The sequence below is a fragment of the Ciona intestinalis genome, chromosome 12 (assembly GCF_000224145.3).
Source record: "Ciona intestinalis chromosome 12, KH, whole genome shotgun sequence".
NCBI classification, from domain to species: Eukaryota; Metazoa; Chordata; class Ascidiacea; order Phlebobranchia; family Cionidae; genus Ciona; species Ciona intestinalis.
This window is the reverse complement of record NC_020177.2, coordinates 4078428-4094383: the sequence shown is the minus strand read 5'-3', so window position 1 is coordinate 4094383 and position 15956 is coordinate 4078428. Positions and strand designations below refer to the sequence as shown.

Sequence of the window (15956 nt, the reverse complement as noted above, 5' to 3'; positions counted from 1 at the left end):
TCCTTATGCCTATGGTGAGGTTTATGGGTAAGATTATGACGTAACAATAACAATTGTAGAAATGTAATTTGTGTGGGTGGGGCATAAACACGTCAGCGCTCTGTGATTATGACTTCACAGTGACTGTAATCTACAGCTTATCGATCTGGAACACAGCGACGTCTGGAATCGCGAACAAACAACTACAAGCCTCCGATGGCGGCTGAAACAATAGCGACTGTGACGTAACAATACAGTCGCCAGGTGAACAATCACGGCAGGTTCGGCAACAGAAACGGATGCTATCACTATCCTTAGATCTGTATCGAAACGAGGTTTCAAAAACCAGACCCTCGAAAGCATTATGCGCGAACAATACGCCTTGTGAGTCGCTTAATACGCGGTGGCGATGTGTACCTCCGCGACTGTGACGTCATATAAACAAATGTAACGTCATATAAACAAGGTTTGATTTTCGCGGCTTGTTTGCGCGGAAGTTCGGCTTCGCTGCTCAAACAATCTTAGTTGGACTGTGGCGAAATCCGGATGGGAAATCTGGCGAAAATCCCGACGAAAGGGCTTAAGATTGTGGGAATAAACTAATTTACCAAATCGTAGCTACACCTGTGTGGGGGATAAAATAGGGCATTCATGTGATACAACATTTTGGAATTTCTGCTGGAATTTGAGAAAGTGCCTCCACCATTTCGCGTAACTTGAATTATTTTACATTTCATTATTAAATAATACCGATCCAAAAATAGTAATACGCGAATATTTTTGAATAAAATATTTCAACATTTTTTCGTGATTTTCCAATAACTCAGTGTTAATTAATTAAAGATTAAAATTAACTTCAATATTTGCAACGATTTGTTGGAGCCTTAGTTTAATATTCAATAACTGGTTTATTGAATTTAAGCTAACTCGTCTCATATACATATAGTAGAATGGGGAAAGATGGGGCACATTTTTAATTTATTTTCTCGTCCCATTTGGTGGTAAACAAAGAACACTCAAAGAATTATAAAACCGCATCCTTACGACTCCTATAAACCGTTGTTAATTGTTTAAAATACGATCATGATATTTGGATATAATGTGCAAAAAGTGTCCCATCTTCCCCCTGTCTTATAAATATATATTATCCTTACGCTTCAAAAGAAACACATTTGTCTTTTTTGAGGAGAACAGTTCTTGGAAGTCGCGAGTTTTTAAACAAAGCCAACAAAGATATATTATGACATGCTATTGAAAAACTTCACTTGACGTAATCAATCTTCCAGCGTTTGCGTAACGGAACCTTTCAAGTTCGACCGACAAACTGAGAGAAAAAGAAGAGAATGATGAGAAAAAGGGACCAGTTTAGAAGATGCATGCCCTTGTGCATGGTTAAAACGAGTCATTGAGATACGAGCAGTGCAGACGAGCTGTTAAGTGCTTTCGCATTGCTGGAATACTTGAGGATTTGGATAGAATTCATATTCGCTGTGCATCTGCTTTTACTCGGCCATAACACGTACTTCGTAATAGGTAAGTTAATGTATTACATTTTATATAGTAGGGCATGGAAGGAACACCTTTAGTACATACTTGTGTTTTAGACATCTAGTAACGGTCTAAAAAGTCGTAAGGATGCGTTTATAATTCTTTGAATTTCCTTTGTTTACTACTGAATGGGACAAGAAAAAATGTGAACAGGTTTCCCTAACCTTTCGTTTAGGACACCTTTTCGTTTAGTTTTCTCTTTCCATTTGGTAGTAAATAAAGAGCATTCAATGAATTATAAAACCGTATCCTCACGACTTTCACAGACCGTTGTTAATTGTTTAAAACACTATCAGGCTATTTGGATACTATGTATTAAAGGTGTCCCATCTTCCCCCACCCTACTATACCTGTGTTTAAAAGGGTGTGAATCCGTAAAGCGTTGTTAAAATGTTGACGAACTTCTGTTACCAGCATGGTTTTAGTGATTTACAATACGATCCATTGTGCGAAATGTATAAAACTCGATCCTGTTTGTTTTGATGCGTGCGTCACAATGCCGAAGCCGTTAGGGTAGTGACGTCACAATTCCTGATTTGCGACATCTTGAACCTCATCGATGTTTCCTGAAATGATATTCATCAGAAGTTCGCGTGCAAGGGGTTTGACGTGAAACATTTCGGTCAATTACGCTCGCCATGTCTGTCTGTGCTACAATTTGTCTTCTATTGCCTTAGCACGTTTTCCAGCTGGTCCGTATTTAATATACCTCGTAATGTAATAGTTTCGACGATTTTATTCGGTACTGCACATGCACAATAGCACACGGTAAAAATTCGAAGGTCGGAACAAATATATCGTCACGACACTGGGACCGCATTCAATAAGGGTGAAGCAGGTGCGGTTCATCTGCCGTTTCCGTTATATTTAGGACCAAGTTTCATGTGTGTCCTGAATAGTCGAACGTGTGATAATGTGTTGTCGTTTGACTTTAAATGCATTTTTTGTTTTTTAAATCTGTCAATAAGTCTGAAAAGTTCCGCAAATTAATTAAATTTATTTTGCAACGAAAGTCAAAACTGCTGATTTTCCAAAATAGCCGACGCGTGATAAACCCAACGTCGGCTAAACCTGTTGTTTCGCTTCTTTCGTGATAGAAGAAGCATGGAGGTCTGTCACGTAATAAAAGTAAACAATCGCTTCAATTTTGTAAACACTGAGCCGTGTGTGTATGATTTGAAATAAATACGTTTTGTCCATTATATGTCGTGACTGCACGACCGACTGCGTCCCCTGAAAAGCTTAATCCGTCAAAAATATTTGCAACCGACTTTCCGCTTCACCGAGTAAAGCCGTGCCGAGGCAGAAATCGACGCCCCAGAGGACAACGATGTTTGGTTGTTTTTTAAAACGAAAAAAAAATTTGCGGTTTTATTGAATTTTAAAACGTAAAATTATTACTGAAAAATAGCAAGGGAATGTCGAAGTTCAAAGACCATCAACGTCCTTAAGATTGAGATCTATTTAGAATAGATTGGTCTATTATGTGACCCGCTCTGTTATCTTGATGCGTCGATTATCCACCGCAATATAATATCTTGGGTATAACTGTCACAAATGAATCAATTGCTCGTTTATCGTATTATACTCGCTATACTTTTATGTTTATGTTATGTGGTTACTTTGCGGTAATGGTATTTTTATATAAACTCAGTATAACTACGTGGATAAAGGGCTAGAGGTATTAATCTGGTAATTGTGAAACAGGTTTAGGCGGTCCGCGATCTGTTTACCCAAGCTATTAAAAACTAAGAAATATAAAAGTTAAAAATCATTATACTTAAAAAAGTGTCGTTAACTGTATTACTTAACACGCGAATAAACTTGAAAATGCGGTGTGCAAAATTGCTAAGTGCAACTTTATAAAAATAGTGTTCAATATGAGAATTTAAATGTTTCGTGACCGTAACAAATTTAAGAAACTATATATAAGTACATACTTGTAAGTATACTTATAAATCTGCCACACGGGAATTTATTACGAGATAAATATTTAAAGCTGTACAGGTAAAAACATTTAAAATGCGCACTGTATCTGGAATTTATTGTATTGCACTTTAATAACAGATACTATACTTCGCATTCGGTTGCACTGTATAGTTATTGGTGGCTAAATATCAGTGTACAAATCTACTCATATAATAAACTTGTCACAACAAGTTATTGCGACCCATAATTTAGTGATATGTTTTTAAACATTGACAGACAGAACGACTGTACTGCGAGCCACCGTAAAGTAAAGAGTTATATACTTATATACGAGGGGCCATTAACGTAAAATATTTTGAATTAAAACGCACAGGTTGACGACGCGTTGATGGATTGCATTCCTACTCTGCATAGCAGAATCCCTGAATCAATGACTTTTGAATAGCAAGGCTTAGATTTGTAATAACAGTTCTGTTACACCAACTGCAGCATTGTAATCGTACAAAATCTAGTTTCGGATTTTGTTCTTTCTGCAATTTTCAACAGTTTAACTTTTTCTTTGACATGAACTTTCGCTGCGATTAGGCAGTCGGTGCTAAGCTAAAGGTGGGGCCACACATAGCGTACTTAATTCAATATTGTGTAGGCCAAGAATGTACTTCAGCTTGTCTTGCCTATTTGCGACCGCCCATCATAAAAAATATGAATTAATTTTGGTTACGATCTTCAAGTCTTGTATTTACATGCCATTACATGGGTAATGAGCCAGTTTTGATTCCATGACATGACTTTCTAAACTCATATATGAATCGTTCCTTAAAATAATGTAAATTTGAGAAAAACATGCTGATGGTTTTGCATGCCAAGCTTATAACTTGCACGCGATAATTTCATTCTCCAGCAGAAGGCTGTTATTCCCCACTGAGCCCTGCATTATCCTATAATCTAAAGGTATTAGGTTTGGTACCAAGCTCCTACCACTGTCCTATTGCAGATGCCATTTGGGATAAGATCGTTGTAGCGTATAGTGTTTCGAATAACCGTTTAAGAGGGGTATACTTATAGCGAATTCAATATTGGTAAAATATTCCTGTTGGGAATGTTAAGGTATTATGTTCAATACCATTTGTTTTTGAGTCTAAGTTAAGAAGTATTAGGTCGTTTACAAATAAAATTTCGGTCGCCATTGCAAAATATGGATATATCGTCGTTACTTTATAGATTTATGTTTCGTTCTGGTTTGATATTATCTTTCAATGCGACAGCAGCGGTTTGTTGGTTATTGGAACGAAAGTTCCGGACATGCGTTGAGCTATTGATGTTGCAAATAATGCAACAAAATGTTGATGTCGCAGTTCACACTGCTTGGTTTCAATGTAAATAGCCCATGTCAGTTGGACCGGATATTTTAGTCATTTGTATTGAATACAGTTTGGAAACAGCGCGTGCTAAAACCTGAATCAACACTTGCCCTTATAGAACTAAGGCCAAATGTGACGCCATTCATGTCACTTTAGTTTTCGCTGCGCTGAAAGATTTTTTCGACAGATAAGCTGTACTTAAATCTTTAAAGCAATGTTAAACTGAATTGGTTTTTAACTTGCTTTTTTTGTCCTTGGCCTATGCTACAGAACAATGAGAATATATGGCCAGTGTTTAACTCTGTTATGGTAAAACTATAAACATTACACGGATGCCCTGGAAGGGGTTAAGGGAATTCGATATTGTAAAACGTTCTTTCAGGAAGTTATTTAATGCATATAGGGAAACATTACGTATTGTGTAGACGCACCACTTGTAAGTCAAATCGGGTCGGAATACATGAGGTTCTAGAACTGAAACTCCTCTTGGTCTATACTGTGACTCATTTCGAGTCATTTGCGTGGATTTTGTTGTTTTGTATTCTTTTTCAACAGCGTGGTTGTGCGTCCGTAGTCTTGTGGCGTTATAGAGCTTAGAACTTCACGGTCACTTCGTCCGGACCTTTTAGGAATAGTTCCTTCATTTCATGCTCGGTGGTCCATATTTTAGATAACCGAGTTTCACTACCGTGAATACGGAAACGTATAATTGCGTCCCCGGTTAAAAAAACAACTTTCGATTTCTATGAGCAAGTATATAAGAGATAAATGTAAACAAATTCTATCATTAATCAATTTACCGGCGAAGATGTTGGATTAAAGTATAATGGTCAATCGTTGGAGGTTAGTAAAATAAACCATATATGCAGATTTAATTCTAGGTCAGGCGGTTATGTACGGTATACGTCAATTAGTTATATTCGCTTGTCAATCAAAACTCAGTCGGGCACCGTAAAAATCGTTTTTAGCAGGAAATTAAAATTTCACAGTGGCCTGGCAGAGTGGCAGGGCTGCTAGGGCGTAGTAATTTTAACTTAGGTCCGTCGTTTACCTGCTCTTGGCTGCGTAGGTGGTAAGGAGAAATCGGGGTGTTTGCCTACCAAAAAAACGTTGTAAAATTGCGTAACGGCAATTTTTAAATCCATTATTCAGGTTTTGAACGTGTGGTTTTCTTTTTCTTGGAAATGGTGTAAAAAAAAGATGACGCAAGAAAGCACACACGCTTACGTTTTATAAGATAGGGTCGAATGGGTAAAGACCCAGACTAGGGAGTATAGTACTAACTTGAAATAGGAATAGGGTATGTATTCATGCTTTATCTTTTGGTATATTGCATTGTACTTAGTCGTTAGTATGGTAGTCTATTTGGTTTGTCCCAGCATGCACATTCTTTTTAATCTGGATGCTGGGGAAATTTATTATCATTGAGTTAGTATGTATGCTATTATTTTTTAACTCTTTGTTTTTTCAGTGAAGTGCTAAAATGAAAAGTGAGGCAACGGAACTGAACCGCAGAGAACCAGAGAAGTTCGGTTGTATTTATAAACTGACACACAACATGCGATTGGACTCATTGGCGTGCTGCAATCCACAACAACGCAGATTTCTAGGAGATGATATGAGCCATTTATCTTCAGAGTAAGTTGGCTGAATAACATTGCCCGAAGGTCTTTAGCGTTACATGAACCACTGAAACCAATCTTTTGTTAAATGCAAGATATACTAAAATTTGGTATGTTGTCTAGGGTAATTTAAACAGAATAGGCAATGATCTTAGATAACATTGCCCGGAGGTCTGAAGTGTAATGCCAAGCCACTAAACCGACGTTTTGTAAATTATAAGACATAGTCTACTAAAGATTGGTTTTATATCTTAAACACACACAATTTATATGTCATTTGTTTGCTGTATGCTTATTATTAAGCCACTATATAGGTACATGTAACATAATTTTTTATTTGTGTGCGTAATTAGAGTAACAAAGATTGTAATAATGCAAAGAAATGCCATATTGCGACCTAATGTAAGTCGTTTATGATACTCCATGATTAGAAACCTAATTCTTGCCTATTATATTCTAAACTGTCAACACAACAGTCTTTTAGAATCATTTAACAAAGTTTAAACTTTCCATACATCATAGTTCGTGGCAGCGTGTATATAAATAATTACCTTCAAGTAATTTACGATAATTGTCCATGGTTGTAAAACTGATTATCCTCATCTATTAAGAGATTAATAGGCGGAAAGCCGGAAAGTCAATGTTTGAGCTTATCTTGTCTTGGGGCATTATTATTATATTTCTTGGTGCAGCTTTTATTTTTTAATTAGGTCATTTTTGGTGAAAGTTTTTAACCTGATATGAGTCGTGAAATATTTCATGTAGGAATATTTTATTTTGAGTTTATAAATTGGTTTGTTGGTAAAATAAAATGTAGGTCACATTGCAAAATATGGATATTTCATGACTTAGGGTTTATGTGTTTTTTCAATTTGATCTTAGTTATTACATATCTATATTTTTCATGTTTTTACAGACAGAAAGATGTAGAAGTCCCAGGAAGCCTCCAGTTATCTTCGGAGGAACGAGATCGAAAAGGGATGTGCGGGCCAATCCCATGGTCCATCCTTCCTATTCTTCTCAGCATAACTTCTTGCATTGGTTTTACTTCAACGTGAGTTATTTATCTTGGCAACTGGCATGAGCACATCTTTAGTGCAATGGTGTGTAAAACCACTAATGTATTGGAGTCTGTCCTACCCTGTGTTCAGAACATAACTTGAATTCCTTTATTTACGATGGGTCTCTATATTTTTTATTTTATATGCTTTTATATCTGTATTGTCGCAGCAACGGTTGACACATTCTTTTCATATAATTTATTGCCACACTTTTTAGAAACGAAGCAATTCTGATTGTAGTTATCGAAAACCACACAATTAGGAGTGCGTATTGGCCATTGTTGTAAGTTTATTGAAACCTGACTCATTGTATAAGCAATTGGTTTATTCTTTATTGTCCCACATGCACCACACATTGTTAAACTTATCAAAAGAAGAGTGTTTACTTTTTCACCCACGCACATTTTTTTTCTTTCTTTAGATACTTCTTCGCAAAAAACAACTGCCACACTGAGAGATGGATATTCCCGTACCTCAGGTGGGTGGGAGTTCTCATATAAACCATAAATTATAACAAATATCTACAAAGCCACAATATCATGTGTTGTGCAACACCTGCAAAGTCATACACACATGATTAGACACAGATAGGTGTTATGTTAAGGAATATTTTCCAAAAAAACAATGTTAAAATATATTTGTTAAGAGGCAATGCAGTATTAGTTTAATCGCTAATGGTTGGGGCCTTCGCAATATTTGAATACGTTACTTTATTTGCTAAATTCACAGACAAACTGCTGCACACACAGGATGTACCTATAATTAATGATCTGCCGTCAACACTTTAAACATTTTGTTTGACCTGGCGTTGGCATTGTAATGACTCATAGGACCAAAATAAACTATTTTGTGGACACAGCTATTTTATTTCCTAAAATACAAGATACTAACTAGTAACTACTACACTGCGATATATAAATTTTAATTTTAAAATATATGTTTGTTTGTTTAATTTAGATGCAGATCAAAGCTTATTGATATATAATTTAATTTGTGTTATCCAAGAATGTATATAATTAAATTATATATATATATAAATATATATAAATGTCATAAAAAAATATATATATATTTCGTGCTTTTTACTTGTTTAAAATGATTATAAACACATGGCTCGTCTTTTATCTGCATTTTAGCCACAGACCACAGTGTATTCTTTCTAGTTAATATAAGGGAATTTCTATTGTTAGAATGTAGGTAAGAGTTGACGCATTACTCAAAACGGTATTAGGTTTAAGTTCAGTACTCAATCACTCATTCTATTTATATTTCAAACAGTTACACGGGCACAGAACATCCGGAATCCATGATATTTGGGCTCATACTTAACATTGAAGGTTTCTTTGGTAAGCTATGACGAGATCGTTACATCTTAATGTACAATTGTAATTCACATACTTAGTCTCCAAAGCCCAGATTGCAAGTTACCATAATCAAATATATTGTTTTTATGTGATTTTAAATTTCGACTGTTTTCATTACGACAGATACTTCAAAACTTTGTATTCAAAATGTGTTGTCAATAAAACATGAATAAAATTCCTTTAAAAAAGTTTTTTTTTCAGTGTTCACTTTTGAATACAAGCATCGGATACTAAATCAACAATTTTTACCATGCCCGTGTAAATAATGAAGTTTAAAACCATTTAGGCATGACCATCGTGTTTCTTGCTTGGAGGTATTTCCGCCACATGGGGCAGCGTGGAGCATTAAACCGAATCACAGTGCTGTTCGGAATGCTTAGTTGTTTCGGAGTTATCTTGGTTGGGAACTTTCAGGTTTGTGTTGTTTAATAAAGCACTTTAACTTTGTGTCGGAAAACTGGCACTTTTGTTTAACAAAAAGAAAAAGTTTTAATTTGTTTAATAATTTTAAAGGGCATTTCTTCCATAAAACACACTGGGTTTTTGATTAACTTTTCATTGTGTTCATGTGGTTTAAACTGCTTTATGGTTTGAACAAACATAGTAATAATGTTCAAGTATGTTGGTGAGGTTATATAAGGTTAGTATGTGCTTATACAGCATGTAGGGCGTAGGGTATCCCTGGTTATAAAACTCTTTGAAATCTTTTGTGTATGTTGGCAGAAGCATAGAGCTAAGTGGTTAAGTAATAAAGTACTTGCGTGTTGCTAAGTCTCAACAAGGTTTAGAGCACAGTTGTTTATTGTTCTATTGAATTTTAATCTTCTTAAAAAAATAGGTTTTGTATCATTTGCTGAACAATTTTATTGCAAAAGTAGAATAAAGATATGGTTGAACTTCCTGGAACTGGCCTTAATTTATATATTTTACATATATTTTATTTTAAAAAAGAATAAAATGATTTCAATGCTTCATTTACGCTGTAAAGAAATTTCCCACACTAATGTTTACCTAGGTGTACATAATGTTGATATAGTGCCACTGCCACTAACCCTATACACTGTGTTCATATCAGGTTTCCAAAGCCAAGGTACCTCACTACACTGGTGCTGGTTTAGCATTCATTGTTGGCACGCTGTATGGGGTCACGTCCTGCATATTATGTCGTCGGGCTCTGCGTGCTGCAGATCCACCCATGCGATTCGCCGGCTGCATAATAGCTGCAAGACTGGCTACAGCTGTTGTTATGGTCTCTGCAGTGATATGCTGTAAGTTGTGCCATATGTTTATTTAGGGATCTGTGTTTGAGCATTGTGGTTGAAGTTTCAAAATATCCAAAGTCTAAAAGAGCATACTAAACACATTTGAACATCTTTATCTGAATACAAATGTTGGTATAGGTTGTTATTTATTCCACAATAAATGAAATGGGTTCTACAGCATGGCATGTCAGAGGACCTTATATGAAGGAAACAGTTTGTCTATTCTATTAATAATTATCCAGATGTATTTTAGGACCTGGTCTACATTTTGTTAAGAATAATAAAATGTATTGCATATTCTGTGTATGTAGCAGTCTTATGTTTTTATTTCTTTCTACAGTAACTTGCATTGGAATATATAAGAAGATGGCAAATGGAGTGGGAACCTCTGTAAGTATTTTAATACTTTACACAGTAATGTATGGATTTTAAAATTATGCACATTTTGAGAATGTGTCAAAAGTTACCTTAATGTTACAATAATGTAACAAAAAGTTTTAGCAATGGCTGTGTAAAACATTTTTGCTTCTCAAACTTTTAGTCTTAGTTCATTTAAAATTTAATATCAAGTTGTACTATTTAAAAATGATCAGTGCATAATGTTGATTTTATAAAGTGACATGAGTGGTAATTTATAAGCTGGCATGAATTTTTTGAAACAGAAAACCTGTGTTATAAAGAATGTCATTGTCCCACTACAGTATGACAAATTAGTTACATTAACTCTTTACATTCTTTCATCTTTTCTATTTTCCATGCAGGAATACATTAGAAACATGTCCCTTATAATGCCCAATGGTTCGTGCCAAGAACTTCTCCAGCTCATTCCTACGCATGTGAAAGTGATTGATTTGTTCGGCTCGTTGACAGAGTGGCTTCTTACTCTCTGCGTCCTTGTATGTTTGAGTCTCTTCGCATACGAGTTTAAAGTAAGTGTCATAACATATTGTCTGTCATCAGTTTTGAGCATGTTTGTTTTATCTATTTGAACTCAGAAACAAATCATAATAACTCCTAGACCGGAACTGGCTGGTTTATTTATTCAAAGTTATTTAGACAAGTTTTTTTAACGGTGTATCATAAGGTGCAGTTTTTTAAGGATATAAAAAGCTTGTAACAGCCCTTGAGAGTTTAAAAAGCTGCAAGATTGCGTCAATTGTGAAGACAATTTCACTACATTGACAGCGATATTTCTCAGCAAAACGTAGGCATCAAATTTTGTCTCAACAAAATCTTGGATGACCTTGTTAAAATATAGTTACATATTACAGTTATAGCCATTAAACAGAGACTCCTTGATTAATGTGGGGATGCAGTATACTTTGGCAAAGACACCAAGCAATAGGGTATAAGACGTGTTAGGTCTAAAACTGTGGTGTGAAATATATGTTTTCAAAAATTTGGGTGACATGTTACTTGGCACGCATACATTCCTAACATTTTCCTATAAGCAAAAAATCTATTTATTACACCTCCTTTTCACTAGGCGTTTAAATCTGTTAAAGTCACTCTACTGACACCCAATGGTCCAATGCACACCAACAATAATTGCTGCCAAAAGAAGACGACGCATCAAACTATCACCCCACCAATTCACAGCCCCGATGATGGAACGCAGATGCTACTGCCCCCTTGTGGAGTTCCTGAACGAAGAATTTGCGAAACGAGTAACAGTCGAGTGGATGTATGCGACAATGTAAATAGCAACTCAAGTATTAGTTTCCAAATGATAACTTTGTCACGTTCTTTACCAAATCTTCCAAATGCCTCGTAACACAGTAGCGTTTTTATTTGCTCAAGTGTTCCTCCTGCATTCGTTTAGATTTTGATTTCTTCTATATATTGCATATTAGTGGTTCCCAAACTTAAAATACTCTACTATAATATTTAAAGTACTTGGCACTCAGGAGCTACAGTTTTGAGTAGGGAATTTTTCTCCTCTATTTTGCTTGAATTTTAATAAAGGTTATACAAAATGGGTCCCAACTAAAAGTACCTAATATACAACATTGGGAATACTTGCCATAGTTTGGGAACCATTGTTGTTTTAATGTCTACTTGTAAGCCCAACGCTGACCACTTTCAAGTGCCTCATGCACAATTATTTGCAAACTGTCACAAATGTCTTTTAGCAAGAAACAAGTGTCTTATATTATGTCCCATATTACACTATGCAATTTCGAGCTATGTGTACACAGATATCTTCCTTGTTTTCCACTTATAAATGCTGTATTGCAACTTAAATGCAGGAGGGGTACCTGTATTTGTTCCCTTTTGTTTTCAAATTTTTTATACTCGCCAAATTTTTGTACAATGCACTATTCGCCCGATATGCGATGAAATATTTCACTCATTGTTAGTATTACCTTGTCATAATGGATGACATACCAAATATGTATTGTTCTATTTTCTTCAACCTATTTCTGTGTCGTATAAATTCGAAATAAAACTTTAAAAATAAAAGAGTTTACACAAAACAAAAAAATAAAACATTTTTTTTTTAGTTTTGTATAAAAAACAGAATAAGGTTGTTCTTTCAAGTCATGTTTAATTGAAAAAGGGTAAAACAAGTATAAAACGGAAAGATGTTCAAAAACATGATGCAGTGGTAAAAGAGCAACACTTAGGGCGATAGTTTTTTGACTTTGCATGCATTCAGAGCAGGGGACATGCAATTGTTGCGTTTTAGTTTAATACGAGCAGTACGTTTAACACATGGTGGGGAAGTTGAATTCATGGCGGGACTTGGGTTCTCTGCATCTTGAGGGGCTTTTGTCATGGTTATCTTTCGTAGTTTTGGTTCATGGGTCGATAATTTCTTTTCTTCAATTTGTTTTGTATTCGCTAAGCGTGATCGCCTTTCCAGTTTCTCCATTTCAGACATCTGTGTATCTTGGACAGCTGAAGGAGTTTTGTCAGTTTCAACATTCGAAATAGTTGCAACTATTTTTTCCTCCTTTTTATGTTTTTCAGTTGTAACTTTTCCGCGACGATTGTCACGGGGCTTTCTTCTCGGCAAGGAGGCACAGTTCTGGTAAAAACACTTCACTAACTGGGAATGAGACGCTTGTATGTTTTCCAACATGCTACCGTCAACTCCATGCTGCAAAAAATGTTAATGTATTCATTAAAGTACAAAAACTTGGCACTAGTTACAGATTAGGCTGGTGGAAACTGTTACAGGTTGGTAATGGTTATCTTATAAGAGTTAAGTGGTAATGTTTAGCGGCCAGATAAGATGGGGGGGAATTCTTTACCAGCACCAAAAACTGTACCTGCATATATCTTTTATAATTACGGCTTATGATACTTATCAAAAGCCAACGAAGTTAGACTAGCATACCTTTCTTAGTTTTTCCACTAAAAAATCTGAAGTTGCTGTCTCTGGAAAAGCATAACTCAGTAAAATGTTTTCATCGTCCATTAGAGAGTGTACCAGGTCGTCAGGATAATAAAAATACCAACATACTGATTACATTTACTTAATACAGAACTTCCTCTTCTTCATATACAATAACATGCTGCAACTTAAAGATTTTTGCTGAGTAAGCGATATTGGGTATTGTCATCCAAACACGTGACCACCAAAAAGAAATATTTTAAGTAAAAAAGAAACACCAAAACATACGTAAAAATAAAAATTTGTTAATGTTGTAATAAACTATATGAGCTAGTTGCCATTGCTATGCAGGTAAATGTGCTAAACAAGCATACTTATATACCGATGCCATATCTATGGCGAGAAAATCAGCTGAGTCAATCGGCACATCACGATTCACAATCAATACATTGTGACGTCAAAATAGCAGCGTCGATAAAAGTCAGGTGTTCTGTAAATATGTGTTGCTTTGGGAATATGATTTTACAACTTATATAACCGTATGTATTTTTACAGAATAGATTTGTGGGGTAGTGTAAATGACTACATTTGTAGAGGTTTTCGCATTTTGTTGCTAACGTAGACGTAGGCGATTGACGAATATAGACGATGTCAAAAGACGAAAATGTTGACGCAAAAAGAGGAAAATATATTTTACTTGGCGAAGTGAATATAGTTGTTACTGCATTGCGGAGGAATTTGAGGTGAGTATTCAATTCCTAATTTACCTTTTTGTGCTTAAAAGTCTACCTGGGTATTCTCATATTGCATAACCAGAACAGTATACTAGTATTTTGGCTCTCCCGACAAGAATTCTGATGACAGACGTTTTAACGTCCTATTCAGGCCGTCTTCATTAGGGTAAAACCTTACTTTTAATGTGTAATATGTAAACATATACATTAAAGTATGTTTAAGCATTTTATAATAATTGTATTACGCAGATGGGCAACACACAACTACCAGAACGACCATGAAGACCAACTTATTTCAAGTTTTAATTCGCTTAAGAATGTCTTGAACAGATGTGAAGGTTATTGTTGTGTTTACAGAAACATACCCTTACTGTTTTGCTGTCGAATTGGGCTTTTTATCAGGAACAGCTACTTCTTATATTCTGTTATGCATCGTAGCCAAAATAAATACTCATAGTTTGGTTCTACAGGTCTGTCTGTATTGGAACCAAACATCTACTTGACCCCATTCCTGGAAGTTGTGCGATCAGAAGACACTACAGGCCCAATAACTGGACTCGCTCTTTCATCAATTAACAAGTTCCTATCATATGGATTGATTGGTAAATTGTGTGAAACGAACAGTATGATGGTATTTTATGTTTCTAGCACAAAACAGTAACCCATCTTGTGACAGATCTCAATGCACCAAATGCAGCAATGGCAGTGTCTAGCATGGCTGATGCCGTCACCCATGCTAGGTTTGTGGGAACTGATCCTTCCAATGATGAAGTTGTTCTTATGAAGATATTACAGGTTTATATGTTACTATTGTAGTAATTAGCAAGGTATTTACTATTTATGAAATACCAACACTAACCTAAGATTGCACATTTCGTATTAACCAATGGTGAACACAGCCAAGTAGGGGTAATCATTCGCTAATAAAAGTAATGTTCCAAAAATAACATCAATTTTCCATGGTACGCATAATTAAAGCTGGTGTTATCCTGCTTCCACTATTTTATTGAAGCCATGATAATGTTTCGTTTGTAAAATTTTAAATTGTTTGTATATTCGTAAGCTATAGCGTTTAAGCATTTTGACAGTCAAGTGTGAAATAGTTTGAATAAATTCACATTTAACAGTAAATAGGCTACTTTTCAAATAGTTATTTCACTAACCTATCTTCAGAGAAAATGACCTAAATAACAATGTTTGGTTTGGTAATTTTTACGTACATCACCATATGGATTAGCCTATGATCATGAAACACAACTTCCTCTGTTATTTTTATGTTTACAAATGTTTGCATGGGAAAGTTTCGATACTGTTTTGTTTAAAATAGTTTTACCCATTCAGGTTTTACGTGTCTTGCTTCTCAGTAAAGTAGGCACCTTACTAACAAACGAAGCAGTATGTGAAATAATGCAATCATGTTTTCGAATCTGCTTTGAAATGAGGCTTAGTGGTGAGTTAAACATTAGAATAAAGGAATAAAAAAACATTATGTCATTGTTTTTAACCTCTTGGTTTTAATCCAAAATTTTAGTTTTTGTAAAACAATTTGTATATTAGCAATATTTCTTGNAAAAAAATGAATCATAAGTGTATTGAAACAGATTGCCAATGTATTTTGCTGCTATAAATGATCATACAACGCATAGTTGGCACATTATCCCAACAGTTGTATATCCGTCCATGTAATAAACTGCCGTCAGCTTGGTATTGGTTAAAAATCAATATATTACCACACGAAGCACCTCTTGTTTCTCAT

At 35.3% G+C, this 15956-nt stretch overlaps 3 protein-coding genes across 5 annotated transcripts in view; 2 read left to right on the top strand and 1 right to left on the bottom strand.

The window, feature by feature from the left end:
• Positions 1-1388: 1388 nt before the first annotated feature.
• LOC100177513 (modulator of macroautophagy TMEM150B) lies at positions 1389-12575 on the top strand. 2 transcript variants are annotated; one of them, XM_009862210.3, is made up of 10 exons: positions 1389-1512; positions 6289-6455; positions 7356-7493; positions 7922-7978; positions 8779-8846; positions 9151-9278; positions 9940-10132; positions 10467-10516; positions 10888-11055; positions 11613-12575. In XM_009862210.3, the coding sequence occupies exons 2-10, from the start codon at positions 6301-6303 to the stop codon at positions 11898-11900; spliced, it is 1245 nt and encodes a 414-aa protein (XP_009860512.1). In that variant the 5' UTR covers positions 1389-1512; positions 6289-6300; the 3' UTR covers positions 11901-12575. The 2 variants fall into 2 exon arrangements, with proteins under 2 accessions (XP_009860512.1, XP_018670016.1); XM_018814471.2 differs by lacking the exon at positions 1389-1512 and adding an exon at positions 5630-5660.
• Positions 12576-12654: 79 nt separating this feature from the next.
• On the bottom strand, positions 12655-13657 carry LOC100175197. The gene is made up of 2 exons (XM_002128475.5): positions 13470-13657; positions 12655-13229 (listed from the first exon to the last, which is right to left on the bottom strand). The coding sequence occupies exons 1-2, from the start codon at positions 13548-13550 to the stop codon at positions 12750-12752; spliced, it is 561 nt and encodes a 186-aa protein (XP_002128511.1). The 5' UTR covers positions 13551-13657; the 3' UTR covers positions 12655-12749.
• A 344-nt stretch (positions 13658-14001) lies between these two features.
• The window catches only part of LOC100185387 (Golgi-specific brefeldin A-resistance guanine nucleotide exchange factor 1), a 15904-nt gene continuing 13949 nt past the window's right edge, over positions 14002-15956 (top strand). The window contains exons 1-5 of one of the 2 annotated variants that reach the window (XM_018814469.2): positions 14002-14209; positions 14450-14538; positions 14671-14802; positions 14877-14995; positions 15542-15650. In XM_018814469.2, the coding sequence (XP_018670014.1) occupies positions 14115-14209; positions 14450-14538; positions 14671-14802; positions 14877-14995; positions 15542-15650 (544 nt within the window). In that variant the 5' untranslated portion in view covers positions 14002-14114. The remainder of the gene's footprint in view (positions 14210-14449; positions 14539-14670; positions 14803-14876; positions 14996-15541; positions 15651-15956) is intronic. The other variant, XM_009862209.2, reaches the window with a different exon arrangement.